This window comes from Lithobates pipiens, unplaced genomic scaffold, assembly GCF_037356315.1.
Source record: "Lithobates pipiens isolate NorthernLeopardFrog02 unplaced genomic scaffold, aLitPip1_a1.2 Scaffold_22, whole genome shotgun sequence".
Classification (NCBI taxonomy): Eukaryota; Metazoa; Chordata; class Amphibia; order Anura; family Ranidae; genus Lithobates; species Lithobates pipiens.
The window spans coordinates 328,319,998-328,344,355 of NW_027507784.1; the positions used below are offsets into that span (position 1 = coordinate 328,319,998).

The 24,358-nt window shown below is 46.3% G+C and overlaps 1 protein-coding gene across 1 annotated transcript in view; it reads right to left on the bottom strand.

Annotated features, from left to right (window-relative positions):
- The window catches only part of PNKD (PNKD metallo-beta-lactamase domain containing), a 130,259-nt gene extending 110,567 nt beyond the window's left edge, over nt 1–19,692 (bottom strand). The window contains exon 1 of the mRNA XM_077449634.1: nt 19,539–19,692. Within this exon, the coding sequence (XP_077305760.1) occupies nt 19,539–19,666 (128 nt within the window). The 5' untranslated portion in view covers nt 19,667–19,692. The remainder of the gene's footprint in view (nt 1–19,538) is intronic.
- Nucleotides 19,693–24,358: the final 4,666 nt, after the last annotated feature.

Genomic DNA, 24,358 nt, shown 5'->3' on the forward strand with positions numbered 1-24,358 from the left:
ATAGCCCCCAAATCAGGGGCCTCTGACCCCAGGTTGCTGAGCTACGACCCTCAAATCTCAAAAAAAATGAAATAAAAAATGGCAAGTGAGGCCCTGCCTCCCTGACTGCAGGTCCCTGGTAGTAAAATGGAAAGATTTTACTTAAAAATGCATTAGAATGTTCAAAAGAGGGGGGAACCAAGGAAAAGCCGAAAAATAAGCAGAATACATCTCAGCTTTTATTTTGCTTCAATGTTTTTAATTTTTATACAATGACATAAGCAAAAGTTGTATCTCTGCAGACAAGTAGACCTCTTTATAGTCTTCCTGCAGTTCATCTTCACACAGAGCTTCTATTCATGACTTACCATCACGCCGGATCGCCGACTGTTTGCACAAGCACACCCTCTATTGTACAATCTCTGAATGATCACTTTATAAACTGCTATTCTCCTCCGTCATTACCAGTAACTGCTGATACCAGATCCAAAGCAAAGCTCATGACCCCCCCCAAAAAAAAAAAACAACGATCCAAAGAATATTGGAAAGGGAGATGAATTGTCATTTTAAAAACGGGACTCTAGAGAAAACCTTTGGGTTCCGGGTAACACATGGAAAGATCATATCCGCTATCTGTGTCCCCCCCATTCAAAGAGAATATCCCCCCCCCCCCACTTCCTGTCCTGGTGACACATCAGGAAGAGAGCACAAATACTACAATGGGGAACACAGACAATCGGGACTGGACAAAGGTTCCAATTTTCACCCTTCTAAGAATGTTTCTGAATGCCTTAGTAACACAGTGGGTGCAGCTGTGCCTGACAGCCAATCGGCTTCCAGGTTTTTATTTTTTATTTGTCAAAATATAAAAAGCTGAATTCCACCCAAAAAACGGAAGATACCCTTACCCGATTCCTCCCCCCACCAGTGGCACATTTTGGCACCTGGGGGGGGGGGGGGTACCTGTCCTCACTCCCAGGAGATTGCACCGTGATCACTCAGAAATTCAGCCCCCCTCCTCCTTCACCAGACGATTTAGAAAGTGCAGTGCACAGTAGGGAACAGGCTGTGAAGCTGTAAGGCTTCACTGTCAGGTTCCCTTACCACAGATGGCGGCGGCAGCACCCAAGAGCCGATGGAAACATCAGCTACGGTGCCGACATCGCTGGAGTCCAGGACAGGCAAGTGTCCTAATATTAAAAGTCAGCAGGCACAGTATTTGTAGCTGTAGAGAGAACTAAACCCACAACAGTGAAATCATTCTTTTTATGCAGTGAAGCATGCTTGTTATACTATAAGGGGTTAATCCTCTACATTGTGTATAAAGCCTATTTGACCCTGTCTTCTCTGATCCTCCCTTTCTTCCACTGACTCCAGAACATGTCCGGAAAGTACAGAGCCTTTGGAGTCAGACTGCACATGCTCAGTTTGATGTTTATTGCTAGAGTTTGTTCCTTTTTTTTTTTTTCTTGTTGGGAGGGTGCATGTGATCAGCACAGAGCCAATCAGCACTATCCAAACAGAGGGTTAGGGGACAGGCATCCATATAGGACAGCTCAGTGCAGTATGAAAACTCCTCCTACAAGCTTTACTAGGAACTGATAGACATCACAAGACTGCTATATACAGAAAAAAAAAAAAAAAAAGAAAAAAAAAAAAAAAAAAAAAGAAGATTAGCAGTTTATATTTACTAAAAATAATTGCATTTCCATGTTCTGTGTACTGTGGGAGACTCAATATAGTGACTGCAGGCTCCTGGGTTTAGCAATACTTTAAATTGGTTGCAAACAAACCTTTTTCCCTTTATCTTTTTTTTTTTATAAGTGATTACATTCCCTCTGTTCTCAGCTGCATAAGAGCTGGGGGAGAAGTAACAGCAGCACACTAATCTTCCCAGTGAATGGCTGTGCAGCGGGGGCATGTCAGGACAAGTCTGATCATTGGAGGAGAGTACACAGAGGTCCCAGCACAGCTGGAGAACTGACCAGATTTGTTTTGCTGTTTAGTGTGGTCAGTTTTTAATATGAAAGCAGAGGGACTGTCAGGAACACCAGGGATTTCACATAAAGAAAGCAATACAAAGAGGAGACTCTCATAAAAGTACATGGTACAGCAGGAGACAGGTCACCGCTCACAGCAGTGTGCCAGGACCGCTGCAGGGGCTTCGAGCCAAGTTAAGTTTTATAATGAGCTGACCTGTTTCCCCAAAAATAAGACCTAGCTTGATTGACGGTGATGGCTGCAATATAAGCCCTACCCCTCAAATAATCCCTACCCAGTTTCCCAGAAAATAATACCTACAAGGACTTTAAGGCTTATTTGGGGGGTAGGGCTTATATTGCTGCCATCACCGACAATCATGCTAGGTCTTATTTTCAGGGAAACAGGGTAGTATGCGATGCATACTAGCTCATTATGCCTTTGTCCTGCAGGGTTCATTTAATTTTTTTCCGTGGGTTTACAATCACTTTAACAAACTTTGTTTCAGATTCCTTCCTTTGTGTTATTCTGAAGAAATCCCTGTGTGTTGGTCTGTGTCCATGGTGGTAAGTGAATTTGGTCTGCTCTAAAAATCGGATCTCATGGGTGTTCAGACCCACACAGTCCGATTCTACAGTCCGTACCGCATTCTGTGAATAGATTTGAGGGCGTCATTAACTTTATAAATCGACACCCACAGCGGTCTGTGAACAGCAGCTTGAACTGCCTGCGATTCAGAAGCGATGTGGGGAACCCGCACAGGAATCGCTGTGGTTCCCACATTACCCCTACGTGTACCAAGCTTAAAAGAATAGCTAAAGCCAAACCCCCCCCACCCCCCCCCCCATCTTAAATAGAATAATAATAATTACAATAAGAAGTTTCTTCCCTTCTATCTTATTCTGGAGACGCAAACAATTCTTCAAAATCCCCTTCATTACTGTTGGGTGACATATTGTGGGTTTTCCCATCATTTCCATGTCACCAGGACAAAAAAAAAAAAAAAAAAAAAAAAAAAAACCTAATAAAGGGTTCTAACCCTTCACTACAATCCAAATAATAAAATAAAAATGAAGGGGGGGGGGGGGGGGGGGATATAGGCCCCTTTCACACGGCCAGGCCAATCAGGTCAGTTTTTTAGGCAGTAGGGGGGCCATACACTAAAATGTTGAAATGAGGAAAAGGGTACACACCGCTCCAAGCTAATGCAAGGTCTCAAACAATGCTACGAGAGGGGGAGAAGAAAGAAGAGAAAGAAGGGAAAGAAGGGGGGGAAAGAAGGGGGGGAAAGAAGGGAAGGGAGGACGGAAGGAAGGAAGGAAGGAAGGAAGGAAGGAAGGAAGGAAGAAGGGAGGACGGAAGGAAGGAAGGAAGGAAGAAAGAAGGGAGGACGGAAGGAAGGAAGGAAGGAAGGAAGGAAGAAGGGAGGACGGAAGGAAGAAGGGAGGAAGGAAGGAAGAAGGGAGGACGGAAGGAAGGAAGGAAGAAGGGAGGACGGAAGGAAGGAAGGAAGGAAGAAGGGAGGACGGAAGGAAGGAAGGAAGAAGGGAGGACGGAAGGAAGGAAGGAAGAAGGGAGGACGGAAGGAAGGAAGGAAGGAAGGAAGGAAGGAAGAAGGGAGGACGGAAGGAAGGAAGGAAGAAGGGAGGAAGGAAGGAAGGAAGGAAGGAAGGAAGGAAGAAGGGAGGACGGAAGGAAGGAAGGAAGAAGGGAGGAAGGAAGGAAGAAGGGAGGACGGAAGGAAGGAAGGAAGGAAGGAAGAAGGTAGGACGGAAGGGAGAACGGAAGGAAGGAAGGGAGGACGGAAGGAAGGACGGAAGGAAGGAAGGGAGAACGGAAGGAAGGACGGAAGGACGGAAGGAAGGAAGGAAGGAAGAAGGGAGAACGGAAGGAAGGAAGGGAGGATGGAAGGAAGGACGGGAGGAAGGAAGGGAGAACGGAAGGAAGGACGGAAGGAAGGAAGGGAGGACGGAAGGAAGGAAGGGAGGACGGAAGGAAGGAAGGGAGGACGGAAGGAAGGAAGGAAGGAAGGAAGGAAGGAAGGGAGGACGGAAGGAAGGAAGGAAGGAAGGGAGGACGGAAGGAAGGAAGGGAGGACGGAAGGAAGGAAGGAAGGGAGGACGGAAGGAAGGAAGGAAGGAAGGGAGGACGGAAGGAAGGAAGGGAGGACGGAGGGAAGGAAGGAAGGAAGGAAGGAAGGGAGGACGGGAGGACGGAAGGAAGGGAGGAAGGGAGGACGGAAGGACGGACGGACGGACGGATGGACGGAAGAAGGGAGGACGGAAGGAAGGAAGGGAGGACGGACGGACGGACGGACGGACGGACGGACGGACGGACGGACGGACGGGAGGACGGAAGGAAGGGAGGACGGAAGGAAGGAAGGAAGGGAGGACGGAAGGAAGGGAGGACGGAAGGAAGGAAGGAAGGGAGGACGGAAGGAAGGAAGGGAGGACGGAAGGGAGGACGGGAGGACGGAAGGAAGGAAGGGAGGACGGAAGGAAGGAAGGACGGAAGGGAGGACGGGAGGACGGAAGGGAGGACGGAAGGAAGGACGGAAGGAAGGAAGGGAGGACGGAAGGAAGGAAGGGAGGACGGAAGGAAGGAAGGGAGGGAGGACGGAAGGAAGGGAGGAAGGGAGGAAGGGAGGAAGGGAGGAAGGGAGGACGGGAGGACGGGAGGAAGGGAGGACGGAAGGAAGGAAGGAAGGAAGGAAGGAAGGAAGGGAGGAAGGAAGGAAGGACGGAAGGGAGGACGGAAGGGAGGACGGAAGGGAGGACGGAAGGGAGGACGGAAGGGAGGACGGAAGGGAGGACGGAAGGGAGGACGGAAGGGAGGACGGAAGGGAGGAAGGAAGGAAGGAAGGAAGAAGGGATAGATTCAGGTGTGTACGTTCATTTTATACCCAAAAGCATGTGGGTGGAACCAATCAACACTAAACAGGTGAAGAATCGCCTATCATGAAAGGAACATCCCGAACACACAGAGGGAACGTATGAACCAAATGAAAATGACACAAACACACCAATGTATACATACAATACATATAACGTCCAATAAAAATAGACACTTATCTTGATCCATTTAGCAATGAGTAAGTACGATTGTTTGCGTGTCATGTTAAACTTCATGGCTTTTTCAATAAACATAAATTTTCTTCATTCCACAGTCATACTAAAATAGGTTGCCAGATTAGATAGGAGCAACACTAAGAGCAGTAAAATACGTGAATGATTGGTCTTTTGCTGGTAGAGCGGGAAGGGTTAAGGTGGCCGGTGAACGGATCGCTGCAGTTGAACTCGGAGCGATTGTGGAAATGTGATAAAATCTTGTGATGTGATGAGAGGAGATGTTCACACTTTCTCTGTAGATGTTATCACACTGCCGCTGAGGAATTTCTGGTGTGACTCCCCCGCCTGCTACTCCGCCATAGTGAAAGGTCTGTGCGCACACTTCTGTGTCTATAGGAAGTGTACATCCAATCCCAAAAAACAAAAACAACAAACGCTTTACCAAGTAATTTTCAATACGTCTAAATCTGCAGCTTTTATTGAAATATCCTTCCATAAAGATCCTTGTTTAGACGCTTCCTATTATAAAAGGTGACAACACTCTGTACTTGCCTGCAATGGTGGCGCTGTGTAGTCACCCTGTCACATGGCACAGTCCAGTGGCAGTCGCTCATAAAGGGCACCACCCACCCCCCCCCCCCCCCAATCCATGCGCCCGGCCCCTAACGCATGGTTTTCAATGTGGGGTTTTATTTTTTTTTAAGCAAATGATTGGAGCCTAAGGCTCCAACTGGCTTCAAAGGGGACAATGTCGCTAATGGAGAACCACAACCTAGATGGGGTAAGTGCGGGGCTGGTGAGTGATCGAGTGGTGGGAGGGGGGCCAGGTTTGTTTGGGGCCGGAAAGTCCGTGAATTCCAGACCAGTTAGCCTAACATCAATAGTATGTAAACTCTTGGATTGGATGATAAGGGACTATATACAAGATTTTAGTAATGGGAACGGTATCATTAGCAGTAATCAGCATGGATTCATGAAGAATCGTTCTTGGCAAAGCAATCTATTAACCTTCTATGGGGAGGGGAGCTGCCATCTAGATAAAGGAAGGCCGGTAGACGTGGTGTATCCGGATTTTGCAAAAGCAGTATACACAGTTCTCCATAAAAATGTACTGTACAAAATAAGGTCCGTTGGCATGGACCATAGGGTAAGTACATGGATTGAAAACTGGCTATAAGGGCGAGTTCAGAGGGTGGTGATAAATGGGGAGTACTCTGAATAGTCAGGGGTGGGTAGTGGGGTCCCCCAGGGTTCTGTGCTGGGACCAATCCTATTTAATTTGTTCATAAATGACCTGGAGGATGGGCTAAACAGTTCAATCTCTGTATTTGCGGATGATACTAAGCTAAGCAGGGCAATAACTTCTCCGCAGGATGTGGAAACCTTGCAAGAAGATCTGAACAAATGAATGGGGTGGGCATCTACATGGCAAACGAGGTTCACTGTAGAAATATGTAAAATAATGCATTTGGGTTGCAAAAATATGAATGCCATCTATACACTGGGGGGAGAACCTCTGGGGGGGGATCTAGGATGGAAAAGGACCTGGGGGTCCTAATAGATGATAGACTTAGCAATGGCATGCAATGCCAAGCTGCTGCTAACAAAGCAAACAGAATATTGGCATTAAAAAGGGATTAACTCCAGAGATAAAACAATAATTCTCCCCTCTACAAGACTCTGGTCCGGCCGCACCTGGAGTATGCTGTCCACTTCTGGGCACCGGTCCTCAGGAAGGATGTACTGGAAATGGAGCGAGTACAAAGAAGAGCAACAAAGCTAATAAAGGGTCTGGAGGATATTAGTTATGAGGAAAGGTTGCGAGCACTGAACTTATTCTCTCTGGACTACCGTAATGGTGACCCCACAATAGGGATAACACTTTCGCAGAAGGGAGTTTAACACTCTAAAATTCTAAATTTTAAAATTAGAAGAAAAGAGGTTTAACCTTAAACTATGTAGAGGGTTCTTTACTGCAAGAGCGACAAGGATGTGGAATTCCCTTCCACAGGCGGTGATTTCAATCGACAGTTTCAAAAACAATATTAGATAAGCGCCTAAAACGACCACAACATACAGGGATATACAATGTAATACTGACATATAACCACACACATAGGTTGGACTTGATGGACTTGTGTCTTTTTTCAACCTCACCTACTATGTATCTATGTAAGTGCACAGGTTTTCAGAAGTGTGAATGTAGCCTTATGGTTGGCAGTGAACAGGTGTCCCCATTGGAAGGTTTCTTCGTTCCTCCAGCACTGGTGACAACTATAATATTTTCAATTTCCTCCCATCTTCAACCTCAGTGACAATGGCCACCCGAGCAAATAGACCGAGACTGGGGTTCTAACCCTTCACTCCATCTTAAACAAAATAAATAGTAAGGGTCAGGCCCACTGAAAGCATGATCTCGTCTTTCAGCTAGTGAGCAGTTTCTCAGGAGATCATGCATCCTGAATTTAAACACAGTCTTAAGACTTCCAGAGGAACGCTGCAAAACCAAAAGGCTGCCATATAGCGTATAATCAGCTGGGATGATCCTTTAACATGCCCTGTGCGGTGTAGAGAAATTATCAGGTTATAACAAGGGAGGGAAGATTAAAAAAAAAAAAAAAAAAAAGAGAAAGATAAGAGAGCTGTGTCAGCAGTTTAGAGCGTGTGCAACCAAGTGTGCGAGTTCCGTGTTTTTGTCAAGTCATTTCTCTCCCAGCACAGACCTCATGTAAGAGTCGTGATGGTGTGCGGGGTCATCCACCTCACACGGCTCAACGTTCACCGAGCGACAGAACCCATCCCCACATTCACTTTATGAAAACAGCCAAATACTTTCCAAAGAAAATAAAATCATTATTTTTTTTTTTAAATGTGTGCACCTGGAAAGTAACAGCCCGAGTAGGAATTTTTTTGTTTGTTTAACCTCTTCAATACCGGGCACTTTCACCCCCCTCCTATCCAGGTCAATTTTTTGTAGTAAAACTACATTACGACTAATATTATTATTATTTTTTTTTAAAGTTTCTTAAAATTCCTTTTCAAATTACATTTTCTAAATAAGTAATGTCTCTCCTTCACTGATGGGCAAACAACGAGGCGGCGGCGCATCACTGATGGGCAACAACGAGGCGGCGGCGCATCACTGATGGGCAACAACGAGGCGGCGGCGCATCACTGATGGGCAACAACGAGGCGGCGGCGCATCACTGATGGGCAACAACGAGGCGGCGGCGCATCACTGATGGGCAACAACGAGGCGGCGGCGCATCACTGATGGGCAACAACGAGGCGGCGGCGCATCACTGATGGGCAACAACGAGGCGGCGGCGCATCACTGATGGGCAACAACGAGGCGGCGGCGCATCACTGATGGGCAACAACGAGGCGGCGCATCACTGATGGGCAACAACGAGGCGGCGCATCACTGATGGGCAACAAAGAGGCGGCGCATCACTGATGGGCAACAAAGAGGCGGCGCATCACTGATGGGCAACAAAGAGGCGGCGCATCACTGATGGGCAACAAAGAGGCGGCGCATCACTGATGGGCAACAAAGAGGCGGCGCATCACTGATGGGCAACAAAGAGGCGGCGCATCACTGATGGGGCTTCCATGTAATCAGGGTATTGATGATCAGTGCACCGATTACCTGCCTTGGTCTCCCCTGCAAGGAGATACCGCTGATCAGCACTCCTTGCGACACGCCCTGTCAGTGAACACAGCCAATCACATGGTTAACGAGCGGTCATGGGCTTTTTACATAAACGGGGGTTGCGCCGCGTCCTAAAAACGCAGTGCAGAGATGATCGCTGCGCTGCACGCCAAACCCCCCCTCCCCCAGTAGGCACACGAGAGCGGCCGTTCTGGGGTGCCATCATATGACATCCACCCAGAACGACGGTGGGCGGGCGGAAAGTGGTTCAAAACAACAAATAGGTTATACTTGTCTGCTCTGTGTAATGGTTTTGCACAGAGCAGCCCAGATCCTCTTCTTCCGGTGTCCCCCACTTCAACCAGATTGCTATGGGGGCACCCAAGCAGCGCCGCTGCTCTGCATGTCCATTCAGACACAAATCTTGGCCCCGCCCCCTCTCCTCATTGGCTACCTGATGTTGATTGACAGCAGCGGAGGCCAATAGGCTGGGAATAGGGATGTGACCAAATTATTACTGTTAAAATTGCAGTAGAGAAAAGTCATTGGGGGTAAGGTAAGGATCACTGCTTATTCCTCTACCCATGGACTTAAAGTAGAACTCCACCCAAAAGGGGAAATTCCTCTTTAAAGAGGGAGTCCACCTAAAAAAAAAAAATAATAATAATTTACAAATACTGCAGCTGCTGACTTTTAATAAATGGACACTTACCTTTCCTGGAGTCCAGCGATGTCGGCTGCCGAAGCCGATCAATATCTCGGCTGCTGCCATCCTCGGTGAGGGAATCAGGAAGAGAAGTGTTCCGGCTGCATTTCCCGGCTCCCTACTGCCGAGTCGCACTGCGCGTCCTAAATGGTCTCCGCTATCTCCTGGGACCTGTGTGTTTCACAGGAGACTGGGGGGGTAAGGTGCGTGACTCTTGCGGGAGTCTATTTCCGGAAGTGGGTGCAGATACGTGTCAATTGTGGCAGCGGAAAGGGAGAGGAATCAGATGAGCGGAAGTTCCACTTTTGGGTGGAACCCGCTTAAAAAAAAAAAAAAAAAAAAAAAAAAAAGGGGGTTGTAAAGGTTCTTTTTTATCTTTTTAAAAAATAACAAACACGTTATACTTACTACTTCTATACAAGGGTTCTGCCACAGACAGCAAGACTTCCCCCCCCCCGACTCCCGTGTCATTGGATTTGATTGACAGCAACGGGAGCCAATGGCTGCGCTGCTATCAATCTAGTCAATGAGGACCCGAGACAGCGGCTGGAGCTGCTGGGCTCATCGATGGAATGATCGGGTTCAGGTAAGTATTGCAATAAAAGTGAACAACCTAGTCCTAGAGGGTTTACAACCCCTTTGAGGCCTCCTCCCCCTCTCCTGTTTATGAAATGGAGATTTTGGAGGGGGGGGGCAGGGAGCACACGTACCTGATTTTGGCAGGTAACCTCTACCACTTACACTCAAACCACCCATCTGTCACAGTCGGGTGCCCATAGTAAAGATGCTGGCACCGGGGGAGAGAGAACACAGGGAGACAATGACTGGGCTGAGCGCGGCGCTGGATCCCAGGACAGGCGAGTGGCCATTTACTAAACCTACTTTTTTTGACCTGCACTATTGGTTCCCCCTTCTCTTTTTTCATACATATTGTGTTTGGATGAGAGCTGTCGTAGTGTTCCTGTTGGATAGTTATCCTTCCAGGTTGGTCGGTATCTATGAGGTCTTATGAAGATGCTATCGGTTATCTTGGGTCCCTGCATCCATCCAGGAGAGCCGCCGATTCGGATATCCAGGGTTATACGATTCGGTCTCGTTGACATCCGGATCCACCCGTTCTGGTAAGAGTATCGAATCTCATTCACCTTTTGGATTCACCAATGTTGATGATTTCACATAAGACCCCACAGATCTTCACTTCATTGTTGTGGACTTCACCAAATATTTGTTTTTTGATAGGATTCATGTAATGGTACTCACATAGCATTTTTCCTCTTCGTATATACCCGCTCATCTCACCATGTTGGATTTTTGAACATTCATTCTTTGCTCGTTGATTATTGTATTCACTACCTGTGTATATATATCATTTCAGCGCTACATTTTTTGCACCTTTTCTATCTGAATATTTTTCACATTCCTGTGTAGTTGCTGGTATTTTTTAGTTTAAATTTTCACTTGTTATATTAGCGCAGGATTTTACTTTCCATTTATTTAGAGACAGCAGTTTTAGTTTTTCATTTTTACATAGGAGACAGGAGCTCCCCTTTAACCACTTCAGCACTGGAAGGTTTTACCCCTACATGACAGGCCATTTTTGCGATACGGCACTGCGTCACTTTAACTGACAATTGCGCGGTCGTGCAACGCTGTAGCCAAATAATATGCACTGTCACTGTACTGCTGATGCTGGCTGGGAAGGGGTTAACATCAGGGGCGATCAAAGGGTTAACTGTGTGTCTAACCAGTGCTTTACTAGTGTGGAGGAGGTGTTTTTACTAGGGGAAGGCATGGGCCGGTGTCTCTGCTAAACACGGTGATCTGCCTGTACCAAAGCATCGGCAGTATATATATATATATATACACACACGCACACACACACACACACACACACACACACACACACACACACACACACACACACACACACACACACACACACACACACACACACACACACACACACACACACACACACACACACACACACACACCCCTCTTTCTCTATCCACATACACAACTCTCAACCTATCTGGTTGAGAATTCTGGGTCACATCCTCCTAGACCCTGGCAGGGCAACGCTCTGCCACAATTATATATTTCGTTTTTTTTTTTTTACAAATATCCTGAATTTCAGCTTTAAGATCCCTGGGAGTCAGCACAAGCGGTCTGTGCCCGCCCCCAGCATGGCATCATCATCACTGATACAAGAGACAGTTACTTTTTGGACGCTTTCTATTCTCCTTGGATGCAATGCTCTGCAGTGGTGATAAAATAGAGTTGTGAATTCTCTCACACGTGTGGGATGGTTAGAGTCGTGATAACCTGATAACATGGAGGTGAAATGACGTTTTTTTTTTTTTTGCAATTTGTTTAGAAGCAAAAAGCGCCGAGTCGATTTCTATTCCACCGACCACCCTCTGCGCCCCGTCTCTGGTACACAGCGAGGAAGAGGAGCGGGCAGGTTGCGGTCTCCTCTCTTCCTCCGGCTGTTTGTCTCTCTGTGGTTTCCTAATGCAATGTTCACATTCATGGGCTGACCACGGCCAACGCCACGTGCTCTATACAGGCCGACGAGGACAGATCTGTGTTAACCCTTTCCTTACTCCACTGCTACATAAAACGGCTCCCCTGTCCTGACGTACGATCGGTCGCACTGCAACCGCCACGAATGTCCAAGGGGGCGCCTTACACACCACGTCTGCTGGGCTGCATTGTAATCCAACATAATGGGGGAGATTTACTAAAGCTGGAGGGTGAAAAAATCTGGTGCAGCTCTGCATGGAAGCCAATCAGCTTCCAGGTTCTTATGTCAAAGCTTAAAGGGGTTGCAAACCCGCAAGGTTTTTCACCTTAATGCCTTCCCCCCCCCCCCCCCCCCCCCTCCAAGTGATTTTGCCGTAACTTGCATTTTGAGTTTGCAAAATGGAAATCGCAGCAAAATCACTGGGAATAAGAACTAAAGAAAAAAAAATAATACAAAAACTATCAAAAAACCCTCCAGAAACACTCAAAAACGACATGCATATATGTGAAGCCTAATAAACATATTATAGTTACCTGCTCTGTGTAATGGTTTTGCACAGAGCAGCCCCGATCCTCCTTCTCAGGTCCCCCGCCGGCTCTCCTGGCTCTCCCTCCTGCAAAGGGCACCCAAACAGGCGTGCTCCCGAGCCACGGCTCTGTGTCACTCATTCACACATGAAGCCATGGCTCGGCCCCACCCCCTCTGTCTGCCGATTGGCAGCGAGACCCAATGGCTACCACTGCTGCCAAAAGCCAACCAGGAGTGCGAATCCACAGAGAGGCAAGGTTCTTGTGGACATCCCTGGATCGAAAAGGGGGCTCTGGTAAGTATTAAGGGGGGCTTGTGAACACAGAAGGTTATTTACCTTCATGCATAGAACCTGGTGCCTTTACAACCACTTGCCTACTGGGCACTTTCACCCCCTTCCTGCCCAGGAAAAGTTTCAGCTTTTTTTTTTATATATTTTTAATTTTTTTTTTTTTTACACAAATAGAGCTTTCTTTTGGTGGTGTTTGATCACCCCTGTTTTTTTTTGCTAAATAAATGGAAAGACCAAAAATTATAAAAACTTGTTTTTTTTGTTTTTTTTTAGTTTGTTATAAAATTTTGCAGGTTTTTCTCCTTCACTGATGTGGATTGATAGGTGAGCGCAACCGATTGTTTTAGGGCAGTGAAGGTGAAGCTTTCTGGGGTGCCAAGGTTCACATCACCGTTTTAGGGTGTTCACCGTAAAAGCTCAAACACACATGCCTGTTATTTTTTTAAATGTTTTTTTTAGGAGCCCAGTTGGGGGACTTTGGTGAAATATCAGGAATCTGAACATGCCCCTGAGGTCTTGCTGACTAACAGACATTCCCCAGTCGCTTTCACTGCAGCCTCAGCTGCACGGGACAGTGAATGGATGGGAAGTGCTCCGTGCTGAGCAGTTTCCTGTTTACTATGCATCAGTCTGTGAACAAACAGTTTACTATGCTTCAGTTATGAATGGACACAGGAGCAAATCAGTACTGATCACTCACTGTGCTCATTTAAAAGAGAAAGGGGCCAGTAAATTTCATATTTGAATGAAACATGCCCCCGCAGCAGCCAGCAGGCAGAGGGGAGCCATCAGCGCTGAGGGGGGTGCCTGGGCAGAAGGGGAAATCTGCGCAGCCCAGGCGCATCTGGCACACCATGTGTGGCACTAATAATCCGTGTACTTGTCCCTTTGACACAAGCTGGTTATCGGCTCGGCTCTCCTCTTGTTGGGAGCACGTGGAAAGGAGTGCCGATAACCAGCTTGCGTTTACATAGTGATCAGCTGTGATTGGACACAGCTCATCACATAGTAAAGAGCCACTGATTGGCTCTTTACCCCAGTCTGATCAGCTGTGTACAGAGGACACAGAGCGCACCACCTGTAGCAGGCGCGATCACAGGAGGACATCACATGATGCCCTCCCAGAACTAGCCAGCCACACTGTAGCCGTCATTCAGCTACGGCCTGGTCGGCGAGTGGTTAACTGAACAAGTTAGAAGACGATTGGCTACCACGCACAGCTGTACCAGACTTTGCGTTTTCCAGTTATAGTAAATCACCCCCAATGACCGGCTGAAACCCATTGTTTCCAGAGGGCCCAGCTCATACAAATGTGCTGCAACACCTTAAAAAACAGGTCTCAGCGCCTGTTAAGAATGACTAAAGGCTCATTCACACCAGCTGGGTTGCCCAACGCATAGACAAGGCAAATTTTCCTTATGTCTGACCGACGTTCACCCCGATGTGCTGCATTGGTGTGCACTCATAAAAAGGATACATTACATTTTTGCACAGCAGGTTGCAATGAGTGTAGAAGACGCTGCACCACAGGTGTGCACAGCCTATTGTATGAGGGTGTGCACCCCAAAGCTCAAAAACCCACGTGTGCGCGTCAATCTACATATATATGGCCCTGGAAAATTGATCTCCCTGCCGGTACAGTGAAAGAAGTGCGTAAACACTTCTCTTATGGCAGAGGCGGTAAGAGGAAGATCTTACCCATCTTCCTGCCTGTACATAGATAATGATAATGTGCATGGGGTGATTAGGGTGTGCCCAGGCACATCCGGCGCAGTCTGTGCACATGCCTATATTCTGCACAAAGAGTTAAATGAAGATTGAATTGGGAACTCATTAACACCAGAAACCGCATGTTCGTGCACGCACGCTGATGTGCATTTTAGCCTGGTTCACATCTCACTTTTTTTACGCATTTTCAGTTTGGTGGAAACGCACTACAGTCCATTTAACATGGTTTCCTATGGATATAGTTTGCATCCGTGCATTTTATGGAAAGGACCAGGGACTTTTTTTCTGATTTTTGGTTCCATAAACTTCAATGGATCAAAAATGTGCATTGATAAAAGAAAAATGCACCTGCAACCGTTTGTTTCAGGCCTTAAAGCGCGTTACCCCCCCATTTACATGCATTTGCATTGCATTTTTTTTTCCCCAAGCCCTGGTTCACACTAGAACGTGATGCGTTTCCCGCACTTGCGATCTGCAGCGGGTGTGAGTGCAATGTTAACAAATTGCGTTTGCCTGCACGCATTGCATGGTACAAAAAGACCATACGATCCAGTTGCAGTAGGTTTCTAAAATCGGTGCACTACTTTAATGCGATGCGGTGCAATTTGAGACCATTTAAAACAAATGGGCGCAATTCGCACTGCATCGCATGTGAATTGCACAAGAATTGTGGTGCGATTCCTGTGCAACTCATAGTCTGAACCAGTGCTAATCGTTTGAGATCACTTTCTTCTTTGGGCCTTTATCTTTTTTTCCCCCCTTTTTTAAGTCCGTAGCTACAAATACTGAATCTGCTGACTTCAGGTATTTATCGGTGCCTGGGGTCTGGCGCTGTTCCCCCATCACCGTCATCTTGGATATAGGAGCCAGCAGCGGCTTCCTGAGCAATCACAGCCCATAGCGCAATGTAAATGGACCTGCAGCTTCCTGAGACATGCGACTTGTCCCAGAAGGGTGCAGAAGGGGGCGGGGCAAGGGATGTCATCCATGCCTAGGTGAGGACTGCGGCAGTGACAGCGAGTCCCGGAAAAATGTGGCACCTGCACCCCCCGCCCAAAAAATATATATATATTACAGGCTGGGGGTAGGAGGAGTGAACCAGCAGAATGTCACTTTTTGCATTGACACCTGAGTGGCGTGACGCGTTGCGCTGCGCATTTTATGCGCAACAACCCTTTGGCATGTTTGTCGTGTGACCAGTAGCCCATTTTAAGTCAAAGAGGCTCAAGTAATAATTTCTGTCACTGAGACAAGAGTGTTTGGCAACGAGCATTTTGTCACGTGACTGCTACCCGCATTTGGAGTATCATATGAAAGTAAGACGCGTGTTTTTTGTGCGTTTCTGGAACTGCGAGCAGAAATGTGCATTTCTGCCAGTGTTGCCAAGTGGCTCAGGTGTGAATGCAGCCAGTTCTAAGTGCTTTATCCTCTCGGAAATTTCACAATGACAATTGTTGGCAATCGCTTAAATGCGTTAGTTCCGTCGCTGGTGAGAAATGCTCTGTGAAAACATGCCAGCTCTGCCATAGTAAACCTATATCAGTACCTTGCGCATCGGACACCGCTATGTAATGCGCACAGCCTCACCTATCCTGGTTACTCACAAGCTTAATGTAGAAGCAAAGCCAAAACTTTTTCTTTTCAGTGTCCCTGCAGGGAAGATTCCCCCTTTCCATTGGTTAAATAAAAATAAAAGAAGAGAATTAAACCCACCCCCCCCCCCCCCACGTGGTACTGGACACCCCAGCAACAGTCACTCAGCAGAGCATCTCGCCTCTTCAACACTGCTGTAAACTCTGCAGCATTTCTGCCAGACACACAGTGCAGTGTAATTATACGTCTGTCACCTCCAGAGAACACTCAGTGCAAGTCTTATCTACCGAACGCCGATTGTCACCGAGGAGCCGAGGACACCGCAAGATCCACCCCCCCTCTGGATACAGAAAGTGATTTACAGGAATAATGGAGCATCCTCACATGACATATATCATCCCATAACATTGAATATCCCTGCACAGGAGCAGAATGTCCAACAAATTTCCCCGTCCCATCCAAATCCCAAAATATACCCCCCCTCCCCAATCAAAATACCACCCCACCCATGATTCACATACACAGAGGAGTCATTATTGATACATTGTATGGGGATCACTGTTATACTTCATATAGAAAGAAATCTTACTGACACGGTATGGGGACCGACGTATATTGATATCTTCTATATATACAAATACGTCGCTATCCATACAACGTATGAGGACTACTGTCACATTGTATATACACACATACACACACACACACACCCCCCGAGGTGTCATTAGTGATACACTGTATATACAGAGATGCCATTATCACTACATTGTATGGGGAGCAAATCTTACATTGCATACAGAGATGACATTGATACACTGAGACCACTGTTACATTGTGCGTATGTATATCTCACACCCACAGACAGACAGGATCAGGCTTCATGTACACGGGACGTTTTTACAACCTCTCCTGAACGATTTAACTTGACAGATAGTAACCCACGTTTAAAACGTCCATTTTGCCGCGTTTAAAAAATTTTTTTTTTCCAAAATAGCTAAAAATTAAAAACATCTGTAAACAAAAGGCAGCTAAGCGCGAATTACTGCGTTTGGCGTCTGAACTCTTTTTTGCCTTCAAAGAAAAGCCTATAAAACCCAACTGCCTAAAAATGACAATAAACCAACCTGTGTACATATACACATAAGATAACATTGGAGGAGTTCAGGGGCAGCTGGGAAAAAAGCATTCAACTGCCTCTGAACGTCCGTTTACCAGCAGCCGTGTACATGAGGCCGTATTCATACATTGTATAGAGACCAGTGATACATTGTATATAGGCAGAGATCCTATTATTGATACATTGTATATAGGCAGAAATCCTATTATTGATACATTGTATATGCGCAGAGATCCTATTATTGACACATTGTATATACACAGAGATCCTATTATTGATACATTGTATATACACAGAGATCCTATTATTGATACATTGTATAAGGTACAGGGTAACATTACAGAGTTGTATGTTTAGGGAGAAGTAGGAGGTGATGGGTGATAGAATATTCCATCCGGACAATCACTGCCAGTCAGGTATAGAGGAATGTCTGGAGGTTTATACAGATCAGTCAATCCAGATAGACATGACCAGGTAATTGATAATAAAAATATACTGAGATGCATGGGGACCACTGTTACATTGTATATAGACAGATATTATTAATACATAGGGGTTTATTTACGAAAGGCAAATCCACTTTGCACTGGAAGTGCACTTGGAAGTAAAGTCTCTGTAGATCTGAGGGGGACATGCAAGGAAAAAAAAAAAAAAAAAAACAGCATTTTAGCTTGCACATGATTGGATGATAAAATCAGCAGAGCTTCCACTCATTTCAGATCTACCCCTTAGGCCGCGTACACACGCGCGGACTGTTCGCCCAACTTTGTCCGTCCAACAGTTTCGGCAAACAGTCCGCTTAAACTTAGCATGGACGGACATGGCCACACACGACGGACGAACAGTTTGCTGAAACCGTGCGTGATGACGTGAACGGCACGTACGACGGGACGAAAAATACGACGTCCTATACACTGCATTATAACTTTCGGCGTGAAAATCCTTTCTGAGCATGCGCGCAACTTTGTTTGACGAACAAGCCTACACACGAGCGGACTGTTCGCTGAAACAAGGTTTCAGCGGACAGTTTTACGGAATTTCCGAAAAACCTTGTCCGTCAAACTGTCCGCTGAAACTGTCCGCTGAAAGCCCACACACGAGCGGACTGTCCGCCCAAACACTGTTCAGCGGACAAAGTTGGACGAACAGTCCGCCCGTGTGTACGCGGCCTTAGATCTACAGCGACTGCACTTCTAAGTGCACTTGCAGTGCAAAGTGGATTTACCTTTTGTAAATAACCCTCATTGTGTGGAGTTTACTGTTACAATATATTGATAATGATATCTGTGTGTATAGAAAGTATGGAGACAACTGTTACTTTGTAAAACAAAAGATGTCAATACTGCCACATTCTATATACACAGATGTGTCATTATTGATGTATTGTATGGGGGCAAATGTTACATTGTATATACACAGAGATCCTATTATTGATACATTGTATAAGGTGTGGGGGGGTTACATTGCAGAGCTGTATGTGTAGGGAGAAGTAGGAGGTGATGGGTGATAGAATATTCCATCCAGACCACAATCACTACCAGTCAGGTATAGAGGAATGTCCGGGGTTTATATATAGACATCTAACAATCTGAAACTCAGTGATTGGTACTAATTATAGATCACATCTATTTACATACAGAACCCAACCCAGCTACACCACATACATACATATACATATATATATATATATATATATATATATATATATATATATATATATATATATATATATATACATACATACATACATATATATATATATACATATATATATATATATATATATATATATATATATATATATATATATATATATATATATATATATATATATATATATATATATATACACACATACACACACATACATACATATAGCAGCCAGTGCCTCTGGGGTTGATGTGAACTACAGATCTCAGTACACCCTGCCAATAATGAAATATATACACACACCATAGAACAGTTCCAGTGCCATCATCATACAATGACCAATGAAATGAGGACAATGTATGGTTTGTGTGTATATATATATATATATATTGCATATGATGTGTGTGTGGATAGCTAGTGCATATGGAATTAGTGGTGTGTATATATATATATATGCGGAGGGATGGAGTGTGTATATGGATATAGGAGGGATGGAGAGAGTGTGTGTATATACATATATATAGATAGAGAGAAATATGATTGTAAAGATGTGGAGGGATGGAGTGTGGATGTGGAGATATATATATATATATATATATATATATATATATATATATATATATATATATATAGGGATGGAGTGTGTAGCGGACAGATATCGTGACAGATGGTGACAGATGATGACAGCTCCCCTCCCCCGATGCCCGCACACACTCACGCGATCTTGAAGAGCGGCCTCTCGGTGCGGGCCATGACTCTCCGGGGGATCCGGCGGAGGAGAAGAGCGACCCCACAGCACGAGCAGCCCAGCAGCAGGACGGACACGAACATCAACAGCACCGGCATAACACTCCTCCAGGTGTCCCTGCCCCGCCCCCTCCGCTCTGCTCCGCCCCCTCCTCCGCACACACCCCCCTTTTGCCCAGACGACCGATTCTCTAATACAGCGCCGCTTGCAGCGAGCGCACACCGACCTCTAGTGGACAAAGTGGGGTACTACGTGTGCGCGGCAGGAGCTCCTTCTGCATATTTATTTTATTAAAGGGGAACTCCAGGCAGACCGCTGTCTATACAGATAACATTCCTATAAAGGACTTTACAGAAGAGAGAAAAACGAATTGGTTGGACTTTAATTCGTTTTCCTCTCTTCTGTAAGTTAATATCGGGACGTTGGCACATTATTATCTCGTGTACTCACAGTGTCACCCTGTGAAAGTACATCTTAATTTAAATATTTTTAAATTCCTCTAAACGAGTTATTTTAGCAGCCATGTGAGTTTTTTTTTGTCCATACAGTTCTGGGATTTACACAGCTCTGCCACAGAGTACAGTTACGTCTGGCAGGGCAGGGGACCTGATGCATTTAAAGGGGGGGTCCATTTTTCATAACATGTTTCATGCTATACTCATATGTAGCAAGAGGGCTGAAAATTGAGCAAACTCCACCCCCCCCCCCCCTCTGCCATGCTATCAATCTGTCGGGTCAACCGCACCCCCCCCCCCCACAGCGGGAGGGTGGTCAGGCAGTCATCCATCCCCGCATTTACCCCATCTAGGTCGTGGGCGGCGATTTGCCGGCGGTATAGCCGTGCTGTCCCATTGATTTCAATGGGTAGGAGCGGTGAATACACCGCTCCTTTCACCGCTCTAAAGATACGGCTAGCAGGACTTTTTTCACCGTCCTGCTAGCGCCCCGGGGGCCGGTTTTTTCAGGCGCTAGACAGGCGCTATTTTTAGCACTGTAGCGCCTGAAAACCGCCCCAGTGTGAAAGGGGCCAAAGGGACCAAAAGTAATGAGCCAGATTAACAATCATCCATCAAACTTTCATTTTTTAATACTTGGTTGCAAATCCTTTGCAGTCAATTACAGCCTGAAGTCTGGAAGGCATAGACATCACCAGACGCTGGGTGTCATCCCTGGTAATGCTCTGCCAGGCCTTTACTGCAACTGTCTTCAGTTCCTGCTTGTTCTTGGGGCATTTTCTCTTCAGTTTTGTCTTCAGCAAGTGAAATGCATGCTCAATCGGATTCAGGTCAGGTGATTGACTTGAACATTGCATAACATTCCACTTCTTTCCCTTAAAAAACTCTCTGGTTGGTTTCGCAGTATGCTTCGGGTCATTGTCCATTTCAGGGCCGTCTTTAATATCGATTGGACCCTGGGCAAAAATGTTCTTAGGGCCCCTCCCCCATGCAATTTCACTCGCCACCTGCTCTGAGACCAGGGGCGTAACTAGAAATCACAGGGCCCCATAGCAAAATGTTGTATGGGGCCCCCCCTCAAACAGCCCCCCCCACAAAAAAATGGCGGGGCTTAAATTAAATAGTGGGCGTGGTTTAAAATGCGTGGCTCAAAGGGGGTGTGGTTCGAGTCTGAGATGAAGGAGGAAAGAAGGAAGGAAGCAAAGAAAAGGGATGGAGGGACAACAGGCCCAGATCCTACACCACAATAGCAATATACATATTCCAGAACGTTTAACAATCAACAGATAAAGATACTCCAAACAGCTGGTGTTAGCGCTTCAATAATCCTCACCTGTACCCAATGTGGCCTGCCTGTTCCCAATGCAGCGTGGCCTGCCCATGCCCAATACTGCCTCACCTGTGCCCACTTGTGCCCAATGCAGCCTGTCCAGTGCCCAATACAGCCTTACCTATGCCCAATGCAGTGTGGCCTGTGCCCAAAGCACCCTCCCCTGTGCCCAATGTGCTCTCACCTGTGCCCAATGCAGCGTGGCCTGCCTGTGCCCAATACAGCCTCACCTGTGCCCAATGCAGCCTCCCCTATGCCCAATGCATCGTGACCCATGCCCAATACAGCCTCACCTGTGCCCAATGCAGCGTGACCCGAGCACAATGCAGCCTCACCTGTGCAGAGGGAGAGGCGAGCCAGTGGCGGAACTACCGGGGAGGATGAGGAATGCATACTGGAGCCCTCAAATGGCTGCTGGCAAGTGTGGGGCTGCCTCACAGTGGGGGGGCTCTGGCTCTACATCCAACTCCTGGCATGTCTCTTCCAGAGCTTTCCACTGTGATTTCCACTCACCGACACCTGGCCTGGATCCCTCCTGAATGACTTTACTCAGGACGTGCTGACCGCGCTGGTCGGGACCCCCGTGAGTCCGGTCGCGGGACCCGCGGACTCGATCGCCGCGGGCATCCCCGCGATCGTCTCACGGAGCGGCCGAATGGAGGAAATGCTGTATAAACAACATTTTCCCATTCTGCCTAGCAACTAGTGACGCTGATCTCTGCTCCATGTGATTGGAGCAGAGATCAGTGTACACTAAATGAAAGCCCAACCCCCCCAAAGTTAGTAACACACCCCTAGGAACACTTAACCCCTACACTGCCACCCACTGGTTAACCCTTTTTACTGCCAGTGTCATTTACACAGGAATCACTGCATTTATATAGCAGTGATTACTGTATAAATGACAATGGTCCCAAAAATGTCCGATGGGTCCCCGACAATGTCGCAGTCACAATAAAAATCGCAGATCGCCGCCATTACTAGTAAAAAAAAAAATAATAAAAAATTAATAAAAATGCTATAAAACTATCCCTATTTTGTAAACGCTATAACTTTTGCGCAAACCAATCAATAATCGCTTATTGCGATTTTTTTTTACCAAAAATATGTACAAGAATACGTATCGGCCTAAATTGAGGGAAAAAAATATATGTTTTTTTATATATTTTTGGGGGATATTTATTATAACAAAAAGTAAAAAATAATGCGTTTTTTTCAAAATTGTCGCTCTATTTTTGTTTATAGCGCAAAAAATAAAAACCACAGAGGTGATCAAATACCACCAAAAGAAAGCTCTATTTGTGGGAAAAAAAGGACGTCAATTTTGTTTGGGAGCCACGTCGCACGACCGCGCAATTGTCAGTTAAAGCGACGCAGTGCCGAATCGCAAAAAGTGGTCTGGTCTTTGACCAGCAAATTGGTCCGGTCTGAAAGTGGTTAAAAATGCAAACACTAATACTGTTAACTTTATAGCTGTAAAAAAAAAAAAAAAATCAGAAATATGTAGTAAAGATAATTCCTACATGCAAAAATGCACAGTACATTACATGTTCTTTAGACATACATTTTTTTTCAAACATTAGTTTCCTTTGCCAATTCAAATTCAAAAAATTACCATATAACACGAATTAAAAGATCAGCATTTGTAATTTTCCTTTATGTAACCAATGACTAATGTTAGAATTAGAACAACTAGAGAAATGCTGAATGAATGTGCAGTCACAATTGCAGCCTCACCTGTGCAGAGGAAGAGGCGAGCCAGTGGCAGAACTACCGGGGAGGATGTGGAGTGCAGTCCAGTATGGAGCCCTCAAATGGCTGCGGGCAAGTGTGGGGCTGACTCAGAGTGGGGGGGGGGGGGGGGAGCACCGTCCGCACGGTCCCCCAGCCAGGGGAAGCGAGGAGAGGAAGAGGCAAGCTGTCTGTAGGAGCAGAGAGCTGTAATAGCTTTCATTTGAATGTCCTGTGTTCCCGGGGCTCACCGTCACATAGCCCCACCTCTTGGCCTGCAGCCTTTGATGATGTCACATGTCCCGCATTGGACCGGTGTTCTGTCTATCAAAGACGCCGGGCCAAGAGGTGGGGCTATGTGACGGTGAGCCCCGGGAACACAGGACATTCAAATGAAAGCTATTACAGCTCTCTGCTCGTACAGACAGCTTGCCTCTTCCTCTCCTCGCTTCCGCTGGCTGGGGGAACATGCGGGAGGTGATGCCCCCCTCCACAGTATGCATTCCTCATCCTTCCCACGGGCTCCTCTCAGCTGCGGGCCCCATAGCGGCTGCATGTGCCGCTATGGCGGTAGTTCCGCCACTGTCTGAGACATACAATAAATAGCAGCTATCCTTAAAATGAGTTTACTGTATCAGATCAGGCAGAAATTGCAATTGGTTGCCAGAAGTTACAGCATATCATTACTGCTTACTGACTGGTTGCTAGAGGTTACAGCACTCATTATGGCTCACTGATTAGTTGCTAGAGGTTACAACACTTCTCACTGCAGGGTAGCATGATATACATATAAATGCTGCCTTTATTTACATATCAATGCCGCAGCTATTTACTTAAAATAATGCCGCTGCTATTTACATATGAATGCCGGTTATTTACATGTAAACACAAGGTCTGCAGGTGAGTCATCTGTACACAATAGGGCAGAGCTGGGCAGCATTAGTACCAACACTTCACATTGAGATATTGGGACACAGCACAGGACTAAAACTTCAAGGGACAAGGGAATTTAAACTGGGATAGTTGACAAGTATGAGGCAGCTGCTTTGGGCCCCACAACAATGACAGGGCCCAGGGCAGCTGCCCCTTTTGCCCTGCCTTAAAGACGGCCCTGGTCCATCTGCACTGTGAAGCGCCGTCCAATGAGTTCTGAAGCATTTTGCTGAATATGAGCAGATAATATTACCCGAAACACTTCAGAATTCATCCTGCTGCTTTTGTCAGCAGTCACATCATCAATAAATACAAGAGAACCAGGTCCATTGGCAGCCATA